The 21,528-nt window shown below is 67.6% G+C and overlaps 1 protein-coding gene across 2 annotated transcripts; it reads right to left on the bottom strand.

Annotated features, from left to right (window-relative positions):
* Positions 1-1,728: 1,728 nt before the first annotated feature.
* Positions 1,729-14,577, bottom strand: FBXL19 (F-box and leucine rich repeat protein 19). Of its 2 annotated transcripts, none has more exons than XM_078853097.1 (12): positions 14,134-14,577; positions 10,601-10,805; positions 9,428-9,571; positions 8,275-8,361; positions 7,403-7,603; positions 6,844-6,876; positions 6,253-6,393; positions 5,284-5,996; positions 3,004-3,167; positions 2,691-2,852; positions 2,367-2,585; positions 1,729-2,104 (listed from the first exon to the last, which is right to left on the bottom strand). In XM_078853097.1, the coding sequence occupies exons 2-12, from the start codon at positions 10,772-10,774 to the stop codon at positions 1,905-1,907; spliced, it is 2,238 nt and encodes a 745-aa protein (XP_078709223.1). In that variant the 5' UTR covers positions 10,775-10,805; positions 14,134-14,577; the 3' UTR covers positions 1,729-1,904. The 2 variants fall into 2 exon arrangements, with proteins under 2 accessions (XP_078709223.1, XP_078709224.1); XM_078853098.1 differs by lacking the exon at positions 14,134-14,577 and adding an exon at positions 13,343-13,417.
* Between the last annotated feature and the right edge of the window lie 6,951 nt (positions 14,578-21,528).

Here is a 21,528-nt window from a genome sequence, read left to right as displayed (position 1 = left end):
GCGGGATCGCGGTGTGTCCGTCTGTCTGGGGGATCCCTCCGTGGGATCGCCCCGTCCATCCCTGTGACCCATCTGTCCGACTGACCTTCCCAATACCCCCCACTCTGTCGTCCCCCCCGCCGCCCCCATAGCAGCAGTGGTTAGCCCAACGTGCCTGGCGGGGTTTTCTCTCTAATATTTCCACTTTCTTTGCTTTAAACCTGAGGTATTCTCCACAAAAACATCCGCTTACATCTACCGCAGAGCCAGGCTGGAAGCGGGGACTCCCCCCCAGCTCCTGGGGAGGGAGGAAGGGTTATCCAAGCCCCAGCCCCACCAGGAGGAAAGGCCGGGAAGTGGCCCGACACCTGGGTCCGCATGGAGTGGGTGATGCTCAAAGGAACAGGAAGAACTGGACAGGAACGGGGAGTTACTGATGGGGAGGGGAGCTATATGGGAACACCACCCCCCAGATTCCTCTTAACCCTTTACAGCCAGAGTCCCAACTGATGGGGGGGGGCGCCCGAAAACAGACCCAACCTTGAGGGTCCCCCGTCAAGCCCCACAGACATCCCCGTCAGACTGAGGGATCCCCCGCCACCAGACCTACGCTGCCCCCCAGCACTGCCCGATCGCCCCCCCACTGGAAGGGCAAAGTCAAAAAGACCCTGCTGGGGGGCGGGGGGGATTACGCCCCAGGAGATTGGGGGGACGACCCCCCCCCGACATTTCCTTGGCCTTTAAACACTGAACAGAAACAAAAACGTGGGAAGGGAGGGAAATACCTTTTCCTTTGTGTCTTTCGCCTCCGACGGCAGAATCTATAGCTACGATTCAAGTAACGCGTTAGCCGGTGGGGGGGGGAAGGTTTCAAGTATCAAAAGAAAGGGTGGCCTGCCGCCCCCCAACAGCCGCCCCACAGAGAGGATGCCACCGCCCACCTCCCCCAGCTGCCAAAATCCGGGAGGGCATCCCCCCACTGCCAGCCCGCCCCACCACATCCCTCAAACCCCCAAAGTGGAGCTGATCACGTGCACCCCGTATGGGGGGGGAGGGGGTGATTGGCCAGACACCCCTCTCCTTGGGGCACGGAGGAAACGGACCAGGGTGCCCCCCACCCCTTCCCCGATCCACAGGTAGAACCGCTGCCCTGCTGAGCGAAGCCCCGCCCCTTCCCCCCCATGGGAGGAGCCGGGGGAAGCGTAACCGTTTTGAAAAAGGAGGTCTAAGTTTCGGGGGGGGGATCCGAGCCCCCCCAGCTGAAAAGGGGGAGGGGCAATAGGAGGGCCCTCCCCAAACCAGGAGGAAATCCAGACGTTGCCCCCGCAAGTGGTTATTTAAAGCTGGCGGATCCGGGGGGGGGGGGGGGGGGCGGAGAGGCGGGCATCGGGCATGGGTGGGGCTCCCCTGCCCCCCCCCAGGGAGTGTGAGAGTGTGTGGGGGTGGGGATAAACCATCAGTGCTAGAGCCCCCCACAGAGGGGGTGTGGGGGGGGGGCAGATGCAGTAGCCACATACTTGGCAACTAACACAACCAATTCCAAAGGCAGCACGCTGAGGAGCTGGGGGAGGGGATTGAGATACTTTTTTTTTTTTTTTAAAAGGGGTGAGGGGATGTGACCACCGGTACCAGTACACCCCTCCCCCCCCGCCTCCTGTCCTGGCTTCCATCCCCCCCCGGGGACATGTACCAACTCCAATCAGCCCCCCCCGCCACCTTATCAAGCAGAGAGAGGACTGAACGGCGCCCCCCCCAGATACCCCCAAATGGGATCCCCTCCCAAATCAGCAGTGGGGGGGGGGGAATGGGTTTCCCCCTTGCTCCCCCCAGCCCTGGAAGGCCCCCGGCCCCCCCAGGATTCAGTGCATGGCTTTAGTAAAAGGTCTCTCTTCAAGTCTCTGGCGCAGCCTGGCCCCGCCCGGCTATTAGCTGTCCTTGAGCAGCAATTTCTCCTCGGGGCAGCGGAAGGGTGGCCCGGCAGGCGGCGGGGCCGGGGGCCCCGAGTCCTCGCAGAAGCGGACGCAGCCCTCGGGGGTGACGTGGCGGCAGGAGCGCAGATCGACGCGGGAGAGGCGCGGGCAGCGTCGGAAGAGAGGCAGACACTGGTCCGTCAGGCGGTTACACCCTGCGCGGCAGAGGGGTGGGCAGTGAGATGGGGGAGGGGAGCTTTTCCCCTCTAGGGGGCGCCGGCTCCCTTCCGGTCGCAGGGCAGGAGACTGGCTGGCTCAGGGGGGTAGGGAGTGAGACACGGGGCCTCTCCCCTTGAGGGGGTGCTGGATCCAATTCAATCCATAATAGTAGGTGTGTCTGCCAGGCAGGGATGGGCTAGCAGGGGGCTGCGGGTCGGGGGAGAGGGGCACCGGCGGCGCTGGGGGGCAGGGGCTCACCGGAGAGGTTGATCTCGGCGAGGCTGTCGCGGAGGGGGGAGTTAGCAGCGGTCAGCAGGTTGACAGACTGGTCACCCACATGGTTGCAGTGGCTCAGGTCCAGCTTGGCGAGCTGGGGCGTGTGGCGGACGACGAGGCGCAACGAGGCGTCCGTGATGTCCAGCCCCGACAGACGCAGCTCGGAGACGTTCTGCAGCCGGCCCCGGCTCTCGGTCTGACCTGTGGGAGCGGGGACAGGTCGGCTCCCTGCAGCACAGCGCCCCTTGGTGCTGCATTGGAGAACAGCGCCCCCGCGGAGCCCCTACGGCACCCCCTAGCACCCACCTGGCTTGCTGTCTGTAGGGGGCAGCAGCAGCTCACGGAGGTGCGAGTCCTTGACGTCCTCGATCCAGCGCAGGTCGAGCAGCCGCAGCGAGGGGAAGCTGGCGGTGCTCAGCGCTGAGACGGAGCACCACGAGCAGCCCGTCAGGACCAGCTCCCGCAGGCCTGCAGGGGGCAACAGAGAGACGCCAAGTCAGGGAGGGAACCCAGGTGTCCTGACTCCCATTTCCCCAGGCTCTAACCCACCAGGCCCCATGCCCCTCCCAGAGCTAGGAAAAGAACCCAGGAGTCCTGGCTCCCAGCAGCCCCCCCCTACCCTGTAGCCGGTTGATAAGCCACATGAGCTGCTTCTTGGAGATGTTGGTCCAGCTGAGGTCGAGGCTGCCCGGCTGCCGGCGAATGATGCCGCTCAGCATAGACGGGGTGATCGATTTCCGGCGGCTCAGGTCGATGCGGGTCCACAGGCGCTTATCACAGCACCTGAGGGAGGCGGGGGTGGAGAAAATTAGACAGCACCACTACTACAGTCAGTACGGTAGCCGTCCCAGCACCCCACCTCTGCCCTAAAACAATCAACACGGTAAAAGTTCCCGCCGCCACCCCGTCTAACACAGCTTCCACCCAGAGCACTCACACAATCGATACGGTAACAGCACCAGCCGCCGCCTCGTCTAATACAATCAATACGGTAACAGCACCAGCCGCCGCCTCGTCTAACACAATCAATACGGTAACGGCACCCGCCAGCCACCGCCACCTCTGAATACGGTAAAATTGTATTAATTCAGTAACAGAAATAGCACCAGCTGTTGCCTCTTCTAATACAATCAATACGGTAATAGCACCAGCCACCGCCTCTCTGCTAATACAATCAATATGGTAAAGATACCGGCTTCTCCCCAATATGCTGGTATATAAGGCCCTACTTAATTTGCGATACTGCCGACCCCACATCATTCGGCTTCCACCTAATTCTGCCCGCCCGGAGCCCTGGCTGTAGGCCCCCCGGGGGCTCCCTCTCTCAGCCCCCCACGTTAACGACTAGACTGTAGGTGCAGCAAGGTGTCGGATCAACCACCACCACCACCAATCAGCCAGCATCCCAGAATACTTGTTCCAGCAAACATCTCTGAAATGCGCGGCTCTTCTCCGGCTTCTCCAATTCCTGCCGTTCTCCAATTCCTGCCGCTTTGCCGGGACTGGCCACGTCTCGGCCGCAAGCATTTGACAAGCATCCCAGGACTCAAGCAGGGCCCCACTTATACAGTCAATACGGTGGGGGCACCAGGCCTCACCGTCTCTAATACAATCAATACGGTAAAGGCACTGGTTTCCCAGCCAGTATGCTAATACGGTCAATACGGTACAGTAACCCGGCCCCGCCCTTCTTCCCGGGCAGCAAAGCGCGACCCGGCAGCTCCCCCATGTGGCCACACAGACCATTGCACCCTCTGCAGCCTGCAGCGCCCCATGGGACCCACAGGCCCACCCCCCCCAGCACCTACTGCCCCACATCTCATCCATGGGATCCCCTCTTCCCACCTCATGGGACCCGCAGCCCCCCCGACCACCCAGGGACCCACAACCCCCCCCCCCGTCACCTACTGCCCCACATCTCACCCATGGGATCCCCTCTTCCCACCCCATGGGACCCGCAGCCTCCCCGACCACCCAGGGACCCACAACCGCCCCCCCCCGTCACCTACTGCCCCACATCTCACCCATGGGATCCCCTCTTCCCACCCCATGGGACCCGCAGCCTCCCCGACCACCCAGGGACCCACAACCGCCCCCCCCCCCCGTCACCTACTGCCCCACATCTCACCCATGGGACCTGCAGCCCTGCCTCCACCCTCCAGGGACCCACTGTCTCCTGGCACCTACTTGACCCCCTCCTCTCACTCCATGGGACTCACAGCCCCTCCCCCGGCACCTACCACCTCACGTCTCGCCCATGGGACCCGTAGCCCCATCCCTGCCGTCCAGGGACCCACAGCCCCCAGAGACCCATCACTCCACACCGTGCCCATGGGACCCCTTCCTCCCGCCCCATTGGACCCACAGCCCCCCAACCTGCCCTCCAAGGACCTGCTGCCGCACGGGACTTCTACACCCTGTGCCCAGGGACCCCCACAGCCCCACACTCCTCCCCCTGCCCCCAGCGACACTCTCCTTCCCCACTCATCCCCCACAGGCCGCAAACCCAGCCCTGACAGCCCCACGGCAAGACTCCAGTCAGGGCTCAGGAAACCGACCTGCAGAATGACGAAGTGACCCCTCTAACTCAGCGCCCCCTAGTGCTGCCCTCGGGCATCAAGGCCAGCCCTGGCTACCAGGGGAGAGCGCCCCCTGCTGTGCCCCACAACAAACGCCCCACCACAACACAGCGCCCCTTATTGGCGGACTTGGGACCTGCATCTTGCCCAACGCCCCCTAGCGGAGCATGCGGTTCCTACAGCTTGCCAGCCTCCACCCTGCAACCCCAGGGCCCCCTAGTGGCACACTGTGGTACTTCAACACCCTTCACAGCGCCCCCCGACGGCACCCAGGGGGGAATGCAGGTCCTCAGCGCCCCCTAGCGCCCGCCCGCCCTTACCATCGGCTCCAGGTCCGACACACCCGCATGCAGACGCAGAGCTCGCGGTAGCTGAGGTGCTGGAAGACGGCCAGCCAGACGTCACGCTGCATGACGTGGTCCGAGCCGCTGTCCAGGGGCAGCGAGTCCGGCTCGGGGCTGTCGGGGGGCGGGCGCACCACGTGCCGCTCCAACTGCAGCAGGGGCTTGGGGGGCGAGGGCACCAGGGGCCACTGGAGGAACTGAGTCCGGGTCACCATGTGCAGGCCCGTCTGCCCGGCCGGCCGGCCTCCCTTGCGGCCCCCGGGCTGCTGCTTGGCTCGCTCGCTCCCCCTGCTGGCGGCCCGGTGGTGGTTCTCCTTCTCCTGACAGTTCGCCCGCGGCCCCTTGGGCTGCTTGCCATTGCGGGCCGCCTCCGAGCCCCCGTTGCGGCCTTCCTCCTCCTCCTCGTCCTCCTCCTCGTCCTCCTCGCTGGCGCTGAAGCCGAGAGCGGCCAGGCGCTGGGCCCGGGAGGCGGGTGAGGCGGCCCGGCTGGAGGCCCCCCCCCCGCTGGAGCCCTCCGAGCCCCGCGAGTCCGTGTCCGAGTCCGAGTCGGAGCTGGAGCTGGAGCTGCTGCTGTTCTTGACGCGCTCCAACATCTGGCACATCTGCTTGAAGCGCTCCAGCTTCTCCCGCTGGTGAGACTTGTCCGACTGCGCAGAAGGCTCCAGAGGTCCCTGAGGTGCCTTGGTTTTCTAGGGGGGGCGGAAAGGGGGTTATGGAAAATGGGCCCCGCCCCGCCAGGGGGCACCGGCTCGGATCCGGCCCCAGGGCAGGGGTGGGGAATGGACATGGGGCCTTCCCCCTCTCGGGAGCACCGGCTCCTGTCCGACCCCAGGGCAGGGGACTGGCTGGCGCAGTGGGGTGGGGAATGGGACTCGGGGACTCTACCCCGCCAGGGGGCACCGGCCCCGATCCAGCCGCAGTGGGGGGGCTCCAGTCTGCTCTCACCTCCAGGTCGCTGGGGCCGATCTGGCTCAGGTGGATGGTCGAGTGGGAGATGGACCCTTTCACCTCCAAGTCGCCGCTCCCCACGCGGCCCCAGCTCGGTAGCGGCTGCAGCTTGTTCCCATCCGACGGCTGCTCGGAGGCCTGCAGGGTCACCGAGCGGGGCAGGTCTCAGTGGGGAAGCCAGCAGCAGCAGGTCGCGGCCACCAGGCTGTGCCCCATGGGGGAGGCCCACGGGACACCCCCAGCACCGGGCAGCCCCCAGTCCCTCCCCCTCCACCCCCCGATCCCAACGAGCGCCCAATGAGCCCGCCACTGACTAGCCCCGACCAGGCGACGCCAGGGCTAATCGGCAGATATGTAAATATCAGGGAGAGAAAAAGGGAATCCTGGCCCCAGGGCTGGGGAAGGGACCCAGGGCCTTCCCCCTCTAGGGGGCGCTGGGTCTGATCCAGCCCCAGGCCAGGGGACTGGGTGGCTCAGTGAGGGGAGGAGAGCCGAGGAATGGGATCCGGGGCCTTTCCCCTCTGCGGGGGCAGGTCTCCCCTCTTCCCGGGCACGGAACTGGGCAGCTGGAAGATCAGAGCCACTCACCTTCTTCAAGTGTTTTTCCCGCCCGCCTTTCAACTGCAAAAGACAGTCAGACAAAGACACAGTTAAACAGAACCCGGACACCTGGGTTCTACCCTGGCTCTGGGAGGGGAGTGGGGTCTAGTGGTTAGAGCAGGGGGGCTGGGAGCCAGGACTCCTGGGTTCTATCCCGGCTCTGGGAGGGGAGTGGGGTCTAGTGGTTAGAGCAGGGGGGCTGGGAGCCAGGACTCCTGGGTTCTATCCCGGCTCTGGGAGGGGAGTGGGGTCTAGTGGTTGTGGGGTGGGGGCAGCTGCAGCTGGGACTCCTGGGTTCTATCCCCAGCTCTGGGAGAGGAGCGGGGTCTAGTAATTAGAGCAGGAAACATCTGGAGCCAGGACTCCTGGGTTCTATCCCAGCTCTGGGAGGGGAGTTGTGTCTGGTGGATTAGAGCAGGGGAGGCTGACAGCCAGGACTCCTGGGCTCTGTCCCGGCTCTGGGAGGGAAGTGGGGTCTAGTGGTTAGAGCGGGGGGGGGGGTGCACTCCTGGGTTCTATCCCTGGTTCTGAGAGGGGGGTCTCTGACCTTTTTCTTGGGCCCCGTGTCGGGGGGCGGCAGCTCCTTCTCCTTCTTGCGCTTGTGGGCGCTGGCGGGGGGCTCCTCCGCAGGGGGCGGGGCCGGCAACAGCTTCTTCTTGTGCTGGGCCACCTCGTCCGTCAGCTTCCACCGTACCCCGTCCTCGCCGTTGTCCGCCCGGCGCTTCCCTGTCCCGTCGCCACCCGAGTCCTGGGGGCGAGAACAGGTGGGTGCCCCTCCCCCAGCACGGCCCCTCCCCCCACATGCCCCACCTCACCCCCAGGAGCCCTGTCCCTCTGCGCTCCCCAGCGTGAACAGCCCCACCTTGTGGGCAGCCCCCCCAGACAGTCCCTGCCCCTCACCACAGCTACCCCCAGATCCCTGTCCCTACCCCCTTCCTCCCCTCCCACAAAACTGCCCTTCCAGGTGTCCTGCCCCACCCATCCCATCCAGACACCCCGTGACCCCTTCCCCCCCAGGTCATCTCAAGTTCCCCCCGCGCAGGAAGGATCCTATATTGGGGTCGGGAGCCCCGCATATTCCAACCTAACCCCCCTCAACCTCCAGTGCCCCCCCCACCTCACTGACACTCAGAGCAGATGGCCCTTTGCTGTGGAAGCAACGCCACCTGGTGGTCAAACAGCAACAGTGGCCTGGGACACCCCCCCAGAGGGGAAAGGCCCCGGGTCCAATTCCCAGCTGCAGAAGCCAGACAGCCCCCTTTGCTGGGGGCTGATCCAGCGCCCCCTAGAGGGGAAAGGCCCCCATCTCCAGCCCCCCGCCCTGAGGCGCATCCAGCGCCCCCTAGAGGGGAAAGGCCCCGGGGACCCATCTCCAGGCCCTGAGCCAGCTAAACCCCTGGGGGCCAGGCGGCTACATACCTTGTTGGATTTCCCTTCTCGTTTGCATTTGGGGCACTCCCAGCAGTTGGGAATCTCATTGTTAATCACAGCTTCCGCCGTCCCCATCTGGGTAGATGGACAAACAGACATTCAGCCAGCCATCCCGGCCTCGACCCAGCCCCATCGCCGTCGAGGGGGGTTACAGACGCCCTCCCCCACCACGTCAACAGCAGGGAGGGTTCTCCCCACTTCCACGTCGGGGAAACTGAGGCACAGAGCCACGCAGTGACTTGTCCAAGGTCACACAGGGAGTCTGGAGCAGAACTGGGCACAGAAGCCAGGAGTCTTGGCTTCAAGCCCCCCCGCTCTAACCCCTAGACCCCACTCCCCTGCCAGAGCTGGGAAGAGAACCCAGGAGTCCAGGCTCCCAGCCCGCGCTGCTCTCACCACTAGGCTAGTGGTTCTCAACCTGGGGTAGGTGTACCCCTGGGGGTACGGAGAGGTCTCCCAGGGGTACATCAACTCATTTAGGTCTTTACCTAGTTTTACAAGGGGCTACATAAAAAGCACTTGTTTATTCTGCTCTGTATGCTACACACTGAAATGCCAGTACAATATTTATATTCCACTTGATTTACTTCCTAATTACAAGGGGAAAAAGGAGAAAGTCAGCAATTTGTCAGTTCCAGTGCGCTGTGACACGCGTGGTATCTTTATGTCCGATTGTGTACGTCAGTCGTTTTTAAGTGACGTGAAACTTGGGGGTAGGGAAGACATATCAGATTCCTGAAAGGGGTACAGTCGCCAGGAAAGGTTGAGAGCCACTGATCTAGACCCCACTTTCCTCTCAGACCCGGGGATAGAACCCAGGAGTCCTGGTTGCCACCAGACCCCACTCCCCTCCCAGAGCCAGGTATAGAACCCAGGAGTCCTGGCTCCCATCCCCCCCCCGCTCTAACCACTAGGCCCCACTCCCCTCCCAGAGCCAGGCACAGAACCCAGGAGTCCTGGCTCCCATCCCCCCCCTGCTCTAACCATTAGGCCCCACTCCCCTCCCAGAGATGGCACAGAACACAGGAGTCCTGGCTCCCAGCCCCTTCCACGGGTGAGGCTGGCCCGGGTGGGGAGCGCTGGGCTGGGCCCCATGGGGAGGGGCAGGCCAGGTTCACCCCTTCCCGGGCGCGGCACTCACCTTGAGGCAGGCGGGATGGACGATCTCGTTGCAGATGGAGCACTCCATGAGCGACAGGTTGAATTTCTCCTCCTCCCCCTCCACTGTGTCCTCCTTCCCGGCCTCGCCACAGAGCAGACACACAGCCGTGTGAGGCAGGACTGGCTGCGGGCGGCAAGGAGAGGCGCCGGGGCCAGCTGAGCTGCCGGCCCTGCCACCAGGGGGCCCCCGAGAGAGAGATCAGGGGATCCCCTGCCCTGCGTGGAGATACGGCCCCCTCTGGGGCGGGCCACGGAGGCTGGTTATTCTGGGACCCCTTGGCACTGTGATGCGGCCACCTCTGGGGCAGGCCGCGGAGGCTGGTGATCCGGGGACCCCTGGCACTGTGATGCGGCCACCTCTGGGGCGGGCCATGGAGGCTGGTGATCCGAGGACCCCTGACACTGTGATGCAGCACCCTCTGGCGCATGCCACGGAGGCTGGTGATCCGAGGACCCCTGGCACTGTGATGCAGCCCCCTCTGGGGCGGGCCGCGGAGGCTGGTTATTCTGGGACCCCCTGGCACCGTGATGCAGCCACCCCTGGGGTAGGCTGCAGAGGCTGGTTATTCTGGGACCCCCTGGCACTGTGATGCAGCCCCTGCTGGGGAGGGCCACGGAGGCTGATGATCCGGGGACCCCTGGCACTGTGATGCGGCCCCCTCTGGGGCGGGCTGCAGAGGCTGGTTATTCTGGGACCCCCTGGTACTGTGATGCAGCCCCTGCTGGGGAGGGCCGCGGAGGCTGATGATCCGGGGACCCCTGGCACTGTGATGCGGCCCCCTCTGGGGCGGGCTGCAGAGGCTGTTTATTCTGGGACCCCCTGGCACTGTGATGCGGCCCCCTCTGGGGCGGGCCGCAGAGGCTGGTTATTCTGGGACCCCCTGGCACTGTGATGCGGACCCCTCTGGAGCGGGCCGAAGAGGCTGGTTATTCTGGGACCCCCTGGCACTGTGATGCGGCCCCCTCTGGGGCGGGCCGCGGAGGCTGGTTATTCTGGGACCCCCTGGCACTGTGATGCGGCCCCCTCTGGGGCGGGCCGCGGAGGCTGGTTATTCTGGGATCCCCTGGCACTGTGATGCGGCCCCCTCTGGGGCAGCCACGGAGGCTGGTGATCCGGGGGCCCCTGGCCTGCCCCGCTGCGCCCCCAGCTCACCGCTGTGCATTGCCTCATCAGGCAGGACTGCTTCATGCGCCCTGGGCCCCCGAACTTCTTCATGTCCTTGCAGAAGTGGCACTCGCCGCACTCCGTCCGCTGGCAGGCTTTGCACTTACGGCAGCGCGTCCGGCGCCGGCGAGATCCAGCCCCCGCCCCTTTGCTGGACGACATTGGCTACCTCCCGCTTCAGCTACTCTGCAGGCTGCGGGGCAAGGAGACGCCGGGAGTTAGAGGGGAGCTTTGGGGGGGAGCCGCGAGGACCTCAGAACTCCCCTAAAGCAGAGCCAATCACCCCCTAACTGAGCACCCAGGGAGGGGAAACTGAGGAACAAAGCCGTGCACAATGTCCCACAGTAAGTGATGGAGTAGAACCCAGGAGTCCTGGCCCCCAGACCCGCTGCTCTAGCCACTAGACCCCACTCCCCTCCCAGAGCTAGGGAGGGAACCCAGGAGTCCTGGTCCCCAGCCCCGCAGCTCTAGCCACCAGACCCCACTCCCTTCCCAGAGCTGTGATTGAACCCAGGAGTCCTGAGGCTAGCCATGCTGTCCAGGATGACAGCCCCACCGGAGGAGTGAGGGGATGGGACAGCAGCCGCCCCAGAGGAGCCAGAGGATGGAACCCAGGCGTCCGGCTCAGCTCAGGCCAGGGGGCTGTGGAACCTTGGATATGCAAAGCTGGGGCCACCGGGACCCCTCACCCACAGCTGGCATCAGATCTCCCCTCCCAGGGACCAGGCTGAGGAACCAAGAGGGCATGGCCAGCCACAGGACTCCTGGGTTCTCTCCCCAGCTCTTGGACGGGAGTGCGGGCTAGTGGTTAGAGTAGAGGGGGCTGGGAGCCAGGACTCCTGGGTTCTATCCCCAGCTTTGGGAGGGGAGTGGGGTCTCGCCCCTCCTAATCTAACCACTAGACCCTACTCCACTCCCATAACATCCCAGTCTGTGAAAGGCTTGGAGCTCACAGTGTCTCCTCTGGCCAAACAACTCTACAGTTAAATGCTCCAGCCTGAATCCCTAAGATGCAGCTGCCTCTGGGGTGTGGCAGCTGGGGAAAAGCCGCACAGCAACACTACAGGATCCATCTGTCACCCAGGCTCAGACCAACAGGCCCACCTAACCCAGTCTCCCGTCCCCCCAGCACTGGATCTGACAGTCACACCTTTAATCGGCCTGTATTTGACACCCAAACATAGCATCAGGGAGTTCCACAGGTCACCATAAGAAGCCAGGGCCCCTACCCAATACCCCCTATACACTTGGCGAAGGCCTGGCCCTCGCATGCCACACAACGCGAGGCTGTGCCTGCCGGAGTCTGCAGAGAGCCTGAGACAAGAGCTCTGAGGAGAAATGGGTGTCGACTCTGAAACCTACTGACAGCAGATGAGCCACCAGCATTATTAACTGTTCCACTGCTGTCCCAGACCAAAGACAATTTCAGGGAGGTCTTGTGAGGGGCACATGCACATTAGGGTTGTGCCACAAAGGGACCGAGGTTAGGGCCCCCATCGCGTCAGGCACTGCGCAGACCCCGACCGAGATCAGGGCCCCCCTTCCGTGCCGGGTGCTGCACAGACCCACGGTGAGAAACACGCCCTGCCCCCAGCAGCCCACAGTCTAACCTGACATGGGGAGGGGGGATAATCCTGCCTTGATCACAGATGGGGAAACTGAGACCCAGAAAAATTCAGGAACTTGCCCGGGAACACAGAGGGGGTCTCAGCAGAGCCAGGACAGAATCCAGGAGTCCTGGCTCCCAGCCCCCCCCCCCCCCATCTCTAACCCATTAGATCCTTCCCCGCTCCCAGAGACAGGGAGAGAACCCAGGAGTCCGGGCTCCCAGCCCCCCTGCCCTAACCACTGGCCCCCTGCTGGAAAGCAGCTACTGAAATCAAGAGTTCCTGGGCAGAGAGACGAGAGCAGGATACCCCAGCTACTAGGCACCCCTCGGCCTCCCACAGGCCTGTCAGGAACCCCCCAGGCCCCACAACTCCTCCCCCCACTGTCAGCTTCCCTCCACAGCCCCAACCCCGCCCCCCCTTCTGCTGTGATCAGCAACGAAAATATCATAAGGGAATCGGTATCAGTGGAGCAGTGGTGGGGGGAGCCCAGGGCTGCGGGTCGGGAGTGAGGGGCACCAGCAGAGCCGGGGGGGCAGGGCTGGGAGGGGCAGGGGGGGCAGGGAGGGGGCTGGGGCTGAGGGGCACTGGCAGGGCTGGGGGAGCTGGGAGAGCAGGGGGCAGGCAGGGGGTTGGAGCTGGGGGTCACTGGCAGGGCTGGGGGGCAGGGCTGCGGGGGCTAGGAGAGCTGGGGGGCAGACAGGGGGCTGTGGGTCGGGAGAGCTGGGGGGGCAGGCAGGGGGCTGGGCTGGGGGGCAGGCAGGGGGCTGCGGGTCGGGAGAGCTGGGGGGGGCAGGCAGGCAGGGGGCTGGGCTGGGGGGCAGGCAGGGGGCTGGGCTGGGGGGCACTGGCAGCGCAGGGGGGGCTGTGGGTCGGGAGAGCTGGGCGGCAGGCAGGGGGCTGGGGGTTGGGACTGGGGGGGCTAGGAGAGCTGGGGGGCAGGCAGGGGGCTGGGGGTTGGGACTGGGGGTCGTGGCTGGGGGGCACTGGCAGCGCGGGGGGGCTGTGGGTCGGGAGAGCTGGGGGGCAGGCAGGGGGCTGGGCTGGGGGGGAGGCAGGGGGCTGGGGGGGAGGCAGGGGGCGGGGCTGGGGGGCCACCGGCAGAGTCTGCCCCCCCACCTACCTGGCCCGGCATGCTGCGGCCGGGCCCGCCCCTGGCGCGGCGCCGGGGGTGGGGGCGGGGCCGCCCCCCCCAGGCCCCGGGCCGGGGCGAGACACGAGCCCGGTTCCGCCGGACACAGCCCAGGGCTCCGCCGGCTATTGCGTCCCCGGGAAACCGCGCGGGGGAACTTTGGTTCCGGGGTCGCCCCCCCCCGGCCGCCCGCCCCCCGGTATCGCCCAGCGACGCCCCCCCCCCCCGCTCTAGCAGCCAGCGCCCCGATCTGCCCCCCCCAGAAAAAAACCCGCAACCCGCAGGAGGGGGGGGCGAATAAACCCCGAAGCAACAAAGGGGACGGGCGGAGGGGGGGGAGCGGGCTCCCCCTGCCCCCTCGTGCTTGGCCATCTCGGGGGGGGGGGGGTCGCCCCGAAACGGCCCCCGCCCCCCCCCCGCTCCGGCTCCCCCCGCCCCCCGCGAGTCGGGCTCCGCTGCCGGCCGGGCCTGGCGGGGGGGGCAGCTCCCGGAGCCCCCCTGCCGCCCCCCCCCGTCGCTGCACCGCGCCGCCCCCGGGGGCGCCCCCCCGAAAGCCGGCCGGGCCCGGGGGGGGCGGCGGCGGCGGCGGGGGGGGGGCCGGGCCCGGGGGAAAGCGGCGCGATCTCCGCGGAGGCAAAAGAAACTTACCCGGAATCCCGGCTGGCCTGGCCCCTTCGCAGGCACCGACCCACCCATCCCTGGGGTGGCTCTGCGCTGGGGGGGGGGGTTCCCCCCAGATCCCCCGCAAAGGAGGAGCGGGGGGGGGGGGGAGAGACACTTACCTGCTGGGTAGCCATGGGGCTGCGTGGGATCCGGCGTGGGTCACAGGCTCTTCCATGGGGGGGGTGGGGGGGGGAGAAACTGCAACCAACCCAGACTTTTGTTTCCTTCGTCCCTACGGCGTGGGGGTGGGAGGCTGGGGGGGGGGGGGGGGCTCGGAGGCGGCCTCTGAGGAGCAATGTGGGGTACCCCCCCCCGCAGGCGCGCTCGCCTCAACCTGACCCCCCCCTTCCCACAGCCGGACAACCCCCCCCCCTTTACCCTTCACCGCTTTCTTGTCCTTGGAGGAGGAAGGGGAGCCGATTGCACGAGCACCCCTCTCCCCCGACCCTGTCTCCTTCCCCCTAGGGGGGCACCCCCAAGTCCTCAGCACCTCCTGGGCTTTTTTTGGGGCGGGGGGAAAGGGATCTGAGCTGCCCAACCCCTCCCCAAGAGGGACCAGGTCCCCGCCCTCCTCCTTCTAACCCCCCCCAATAGGAATCAGGGAGTCTCCCCCCTTTCCAACCCACCCCAACTACGGCTCAGCTCCCCCCTCTTTCCGAGCCGCCCCCCAATAAGAATCAGGGACCCCTCTTTGCAACCACCCCCCCAATAGGGAGCAGGTCCCCTGCTCTTTCCAAGCCCCCCTCCCCGACTTAGGGAGCAGCCCCCTAATTTGCAGGGGCCCCCCAATAGGGCTCAGACCCGCCCCCTGCTGCTCAAGCTGCTGCCCCCCACCAATAAGGGGGTTCGCCTCCCTTTTTTAGGGGGGCCTTTGCCCCTTCCTAGCCTGCCTCCTCCCACTCGGGGCAGTCTCTGGGCTCCCCGCAATTGAAGAGGGGGAGCTCAGCCCCCTCTCCACCCCCCTAATTTAGGGATCTAGCCGGGGGGAGGGGTCCTGCGCTGCTCCAAGCCCCCCACACACATATGGGGGCGGGGCCTAAGCTGCCTTCCTCGTTTCCCCCTCCCCCCACTCGGGCTGGCTCGTGCGGGGGGGAGGGGCTGCCCCAGCGCCCCCTAAAATTGCAGAGAGGGGGAGGGGTGCAGCTCCTGGGACGAGGGGGCTGGGCCCCAAGGCTGCTGCTCTTCTGCTGCGGCTGCTGCTGCCCCCTCCTGTAGCCTGGCTCATCCCCCTCCCCTCCCTCCCCTCCCCCTCTCCACCCCGCAAACACACAAAACCCATCATGGCGGCCCGGAGCCAGCCCAGGCCCGCGCACCGCCTCATGGGAGACGTAGTTTCCCCGCCTCCAGGCCGCGTTCGCTTTGAAGAGAGGACGTGCGTGTTTGGACTACAAGTGTCATGGCGGCGCGGGGAGGCCGGACTTGCGCCACGCCTCATGGGAGATGTAGTTCCCCAACCCCTCCTCTGAGGCACGTTCATGTCTGTGAAGAAGGGGCCAATGTTTGGACTACAAGTGTCATGGCGGCGCAGGGAGGCTGGGCTCTCGCGCTGCCTCCTGGGAGATGTAGTTTCCTTTACTACCTCCCGAGCCTGGTGTTTTCCAATGAGGGAAAGGGGTGTTTGGACCAAACATGTCATGGCAGCGCGGGGGGTGTGGTCCTCGCGCTGCCTCATGGGAGATATATTTCCCCACCCCACTGAACCCATTTATGTCCAGGGGGAGGGCATGTTTGGACTCCAAGTGTCATGGCGGCACACAGCAACGGCTCATGGGAAATGTAGTTTCTCAGCTGCCCAAGTCCCTTTCATTTCTAAGAGAAAGGGGACATGTTTGGACTTCAAGTGCCATGGAGGCGTTAGGAGGGGGATGCGCAATGTCTCCTGGGAAATGTAGTTTTACACCCACACCTGAAAAGAATCCCCTTTGTTCTTCTAGGGAAGTGGGAGATGTTTCAGTTACAACTGTCACTGCAGTGCAGCCAGGCTCACGCCTGACACGGCCCCATGGGAAATGTGGTCCTCACGCCTGGACTACAACTAACATGGCGGAGCTTCCCGCGCACGGCCTCATGGGATTTGTAGTCTTCCCCCGTCCCCTATGATAACTGGCAAGCAAAGAGGCGAAAACTGGACTACAACCACCATAGAGGCTCAGGGTTGAGAGGGAAAAATTCCATGCAAGACCTCATGGCAGTCGTAGCATTTGCCATTGAGTTAAAGCTGGAGTGGAGGAGGAAAGGGCCTCTCGGGAAATGTAGTCCAGTTCCCCTTCCCCAGCCCCCATTCATCTCAAAGAGCATTCACTCCCAGCCCCTGACATCCACCTTTACCCTACTCCTCTCCTAGAGCTGAGAATAGAACCCAGGAATCCTGGATCCCACGCCCCCCCCCGCCCAACTCACTAGATTCCACCTCTGCCTGGTGTTGGCACCAAGACAAAATTCCGTCACCCTCATTGACGACAGCGGGACTAGCCAGGGACTAACATCACTCCGCATTTTCTGCGGCGTTACCAGCCCCAGGCGCTCAGAAATCATGACCAAAGCCTCCAAAATTCGCCAGCTCAGTGTGGCAAATCACGAGATTTCATAAATCAGATAACATCTCCCGTGCTTATTAGTGGCCTTCTTGGTTGAGTGCCAATGGGGGTGATGTCTTCAGGCTTTTCTCCAGCAACACGGAGTAACCAATAATTATTTAATGCTTTTAAAGGCAAGCAGAGTTTTTCACGTGACTCCAGAAGCTCGAGGCATTATGCGGGGGAGGGGAACAATGGAAGATTCCTGATAAAATAGTTGCATGCGGCTCAGGGTCTGCTCCTGGGACTAAATTGTGCAAATATAGCTATAACCCTGACCTGAAGTGTCCCTCCCAAGCAGAGTGCTGATGCGACAAAAGTATTTCACCACTTTGCAATATCCGCTGACCCTGCTAATTCTTCCCTGCAGCTTGTGGCTTTCAAAAGCAACAGAAAAACTTCATTCTGATCCAGTCCGGAGCGACTCCATTTTCAGGGCCAGATTCTGAGCTCAGTGACCCTGGTGTAAACCTGGAGCGAGCCAAATCTACCCCATGATTAACTCCAGGTCCTAACCTGGCCTTCCTGGCACGCTAACCAAAAATAAGAATTCAATTAATGCTGAAACTCAAGTCGACAAGGGTATTCCTGGAATTAAAACCGAAGGCAGGGATAAGTGTGGGTCAGATCTCGCAGCAGGTGCTTCAAACAAGTCCTTCATTCTAGAAGGAAAATCCTACTCATTTGCAGCATGGGGGTCCGCCTGGACTGGGGCGTGGGGCGTGGGGGCCGGCCCTGGCTGCCCGGGGAGAGCGCCCCCTGCTGAGCCCCCGCCCCCTGCAGCACAGCGCCCCCTAGCGCCGCACTGGGGCGTGGGGGCCGGCCCTGGCTGCCCGGGGAGAGCGCCCCCTGCTGAGCCCCCGCCCCCTGCAGCACAGCGCCCCCTAGCGCCGCACTGGGGCGTGGGGGCCGGCCCTGGCTGCCCGGGGAGAGCGCCCCCTGCTGATCCCCCGCCCCCTGCAGCACAGCGCCCCCTAGCGCCGCACTGGGGCGTGGGGGCCGGCCCTGGCTGCCCGGGGAGAGCGCCCCCTGCTGAGCCCCCGCCCCCTGCAGCACAGCGCCCCCTAGCGCCGCACTGGGGCGTGGGGGCCGGCCCTGGCTGCCCGGGGAGAGCGCCCCCTGCTGAGCCCCCGCCCCCTGCAGCACAGCGCCCCCTAGCGCCGCACTGGGGCGTGGGGGCCGGCCCTGGCTGCCCGGGGAGAGCGCCCCCTGCTGAGCCCCCGCCCCCTGCAGCACAGCGCCCCCTAGCGCCGCACTGGGGCGTGGGGGCCGGCCCTGGCTGCCCGGGGAGAGCGCCCCCTGCTGAGCCCCCGCCCCCTGCAGCACAGCGCCCCCTAGCGCCGCACTGGGGCGTGGGGGCCGGCCCTGGCTGCCCGGGGAGAGCGCCCCCTGCTGAGCCCCCGCCCCCTGCAGCACAGCGCCCCCTAGCGCCGCACTGGGGCGTGGGGGCCGGCCCTGGCTGCCCGGGGAGAGCGCCCCCTGCTGAGCCCCCGCCCCCTGCAGCACAGCGCCCCCTAGCGCCGCACTGGGGCGTGGGGGCCGGCCCTGGCTGCCCGGGGAGAGCGCCCCCTGCTGATCCCCCGCCCCCTGCAGCACAGCGCCCCCTAGCGCCGCACTGGGGCGTGGGGGCCGGCCCTGGCTGCCCGGGGAGAGCGCCCCCTGCTGATCCCCCGCTCCCTGCAGCACAGCGCCCCCTAGCGCCGCACTGGGGCGTGGGGGCCGGCCCTGGCTGCCCGGGGAGAGCGCCCCCTGCTGATCCCCCGCTCCCTGCAGCACAGCGCCCCCTAGCGCCGCACTGGGGCGTGGGGGCCGGCCCTGGCTGCCCGGGGAGAGCGCCCCCTGCTGAGCCCCCGCTCCCTGCAGCACAGCGCCCCCTAGCTCCGCACTGGGGCGTGGGGGCCGGCCCTGGCTGCCCGGGGAGAGCGCCCCCTGCTGAGCCCCCGCTCCCTGCAGCACAGCGCCCCCTAGCGCCGCACTGGGGCGTGGGGGCCGGCCCTGGCTGCCCGGGGAGAGCGCCCCCTGCTGAGCCCCCGCTCCCTGCAGCACAGCGCCCCCTAGCGCCGCACTGGGGCGTGGGGGCCGGCCCTGGCTGCCCGGGGAGAGCGCCCCCTGCTGAGCCCCCGCTCCCTGCAGCACAGCGCCCCCTAGCGCCGCACTGGGGCGTGGGGGCCGGCCCTGGCTGCCCGGGGAGAGCGCCCCCTGCTGAGCCCCCGCTCCCTGCAGCACAGCGCCCCCTAGCGCCGCACTGGGGCGTGGGGGCCGGCCCTGGCTGCCCGGGGAGAGCGCCCCCTGCTGAGCCCCCGCTCCCTGCAGCACAGCGCCCCCTAGCGCCGCACTGGGGCGTGGGGGCCGGCCCTGGCTGCCCGGGGAGAGCGCCCCCTGCTGAGCCCCCGCTCCCTGCAGCACAGCGCCCCCTAGCTCCGCACTGGGGCGTGGGGGCCGGCCCTGGCTGCCCGGGGAGAGCGCCCCCTGCTGAGCCCCCGCTCCCTGCAGCACAGCGCCCCCTAGCTCCGCACTGGGGCGTGGGGGCCGGCCCTGGCTGCCCGGGGAGAGCGCCCCCTGCTGAGCCCCCGCTCCCTGCAGCACAGCGCCCCCTAGCGCCGCACTGGGGCGTGGGGGCCGGCCCTGGCTGCCCGGGGAGAGCGCCCCCTGCTGAGCCCCCGCTCCCTGCAGCACAGCGCCCCCTAGCGCCGCACTGGGGCGTGGGGGCCGGCCCTGGCTGCCCGGGGAGAGCGCCCCCTGCTGAGCCCCCGCTCCCTGCAGCACAGCGCCCCCTAGCGCCGCACTGGGGCGTGGGGGCCGGCCCTGGCTGCCCGGGGAGAGCGCCCCCTGCTGAGCCCCCGCTCCCTGCAGCACAGCGCCCCCTAGCGCCGCACTGGGGCGTGGGGGCCGGCCCTGGCTGCCCGGGGAGAGCGCCCCCTGCTGAGCCCCCGCTCCCTGCAGCACAGCGCCCCCTAGCGCCGCACTGGGGCGTGGGGGCCGGCCCTGGCTGCCCGGGGAGAGCGCCCCCTGCTGAGCCCCCGCTCCCTGCAGCACAGCGCCCCCTAGCGCCGCACTGGGGCGTGGGGGCCGGCCCTGGCTGCCCGGGGAGAGCGCCCCCTGCTGAGCCCCCGCTCCCTGCAGCACAGCGCCCCCTAGCGCCGCACTGGGGCGTGGGGGCCGGCCCTGGCTGCCCGGGGAGAGCGCCCCCTGCTGAGCCCCCGCTCCCTGCAGCACAGCGCCCCCTAGCGCCGCACTGGGGCGTGGGGGCCGGCCCTGGCTGCCCGGGGAGAGCGCCCCCTGCTGAGCCCCCGCCCCCTGCAGCACAGCGCCCCCTAGCTCCGCACTGGGGCGTGGGGGCCGGCCCTGGCTGCCCGGGGAGAGCGCCCCCTGCTGAGCCCCCGCCCCCTGCAGCACAGCGCCCCCTAGCGCCGCACTGGGGCGTGGGGGCCGGCCCTGGCTGCCCGGGGAGAGCGCCCCCTGCTGAGCCCCCGCCCCCTGCAGCACAGCGCCCCCTAGCGCCGCACTGGGGCGTGGGGGCCGGCCCTGGCTGCCCGGGGAGAGCGCCCCCTGCTGAGCCCCCGCCCCCTGCAGCACAGCGCCCCCTAGCGCCGCACTGGGGCGTGGGGGCCGGCCCTGGCTGCCCGGGGAGAGCGCCCCCTGCTGAGCCCCCGCTCCCTGCAGCACAGCGCCCCCTAGCGCCGCACTGGGGCGTGGGGGCCGGCCCTGGCTGCCCGGGGAGAGCGCCCCCTGCTGAGCCCCCGCTCCCTGCAGCACAGCGCCCCCTAGCGCCGCACTGGGGCGTGGGGGCCGGCCCTGGCTGCCCGGGGAGAGCGCCCCCTGCTGAGCCCCGGCCCCGCTCGCTGCAGCACAGCGCCCCCTAGCGCCGCACTGGGGCGTGGGGGCCGGCCCTGGCTGCCCGGGGAGAGCGCCCCCTGCTGAGCCCCCGCTCCCTGCAGCACAGCGCCCCCTAGCGCCGCACTGGGGCGTGGGGGCCGGCCCTGGCTGCCCGGGGAGAGCGCCCCCTGCTGAGCCCCCGCCCCCTGCAGCACAGCGCCCCCTAGCGCCGCACTGGGGCGTGGGGGCCGGCCCTGGCTGCCCGGGGAGAGCGCCCCCTGCTGAGCCCCCGCCCCCTGCAGCACAGCGCCCCCTAGCGCCGCACTGGGGCGTGGGGGCCGGCCCTGGCTGCCCGGGGAGAGCGCCCCCTGCTGAGCCCCCGCCCCCTGCAGCACAGCGCCCCCTAGCGCCGCACTGGGGCGTGGGGGCCGGCCCTGGCTGCCCGGGGAGAGCGCCCCCTGCTGAGCCCCCGCTCCCTGCAGCACAGCGCCCCCTAGCGCCGCACTGGGGCGTGGGGGCCGGCCCTGGCTGCCCGGGGAGAGCGCCCCCTGCTGAGCCCCCGCTCCCTGCAGCACAGCGCCCCCTAGCGCCGTACTGGGGCGTGGGGGCCGGCCCTGGCTGCCCGGGGAGAGCGCCCCCTGCTGATCCCCCGCTCCCTGCAGCACAGCGCCCCCTAGCGCCGCACTGGGGCGTGGGGGCCGGCCCTGGCTGCCCGGGGAGAGCGCCCCCTGCTGAGCCCCCGCTCCCTGCAGCACAGCGCCCCCTAGCGCCGCACTGGGGCGTGGGGGCCGGCCCTGGCTGCCCGGGGAGAGCGCCCCCTGCTGAGCCCCCGCTCCCTGCAGCACAGCGCCCCCTAGCGCCGCACTGGGGCGTGGGGGCCGGCCCTGGCTGCCCGGGGAGAGCGCCCCCTGCTGATCCCCGGCCCCGCTCGCTGCAGCACAGCGCCCCCTAGCGCCGCACTGGGGCGTGGGGGCCGGCCCTGGCTGCCCGGGGAGAGCGCCCCCTGCTGAGCCCCCCGCTCCCAGCAGCACAGCGCCCCCTAGCGCCGCACTGGGGCGTGGGGGCCGGCCCTGGCTGCCCGGGGAGAGCGCTCCTTCTCTCCACAGCCGAGTGAAGGGTTAA

This window comes from Lepidochelys kempii, chromosome 6 (genome assembly GCF_965140285.1).
Source record: "Lepidochelys kempii isolate rLepKem1 chromosome 6, rLepKem1.hap1, whole genome shotgun sequence".
Taxonomy (NCBI): domain Eukaryota; kingdom Metazoa; phylum Chordata; order Testudines; family Cheloniidae; genus Lepidochelys; species Lepidochelys kempii.
This window is presented reverse-complemented; position numbering and strand designations above follow the sequence as displayed.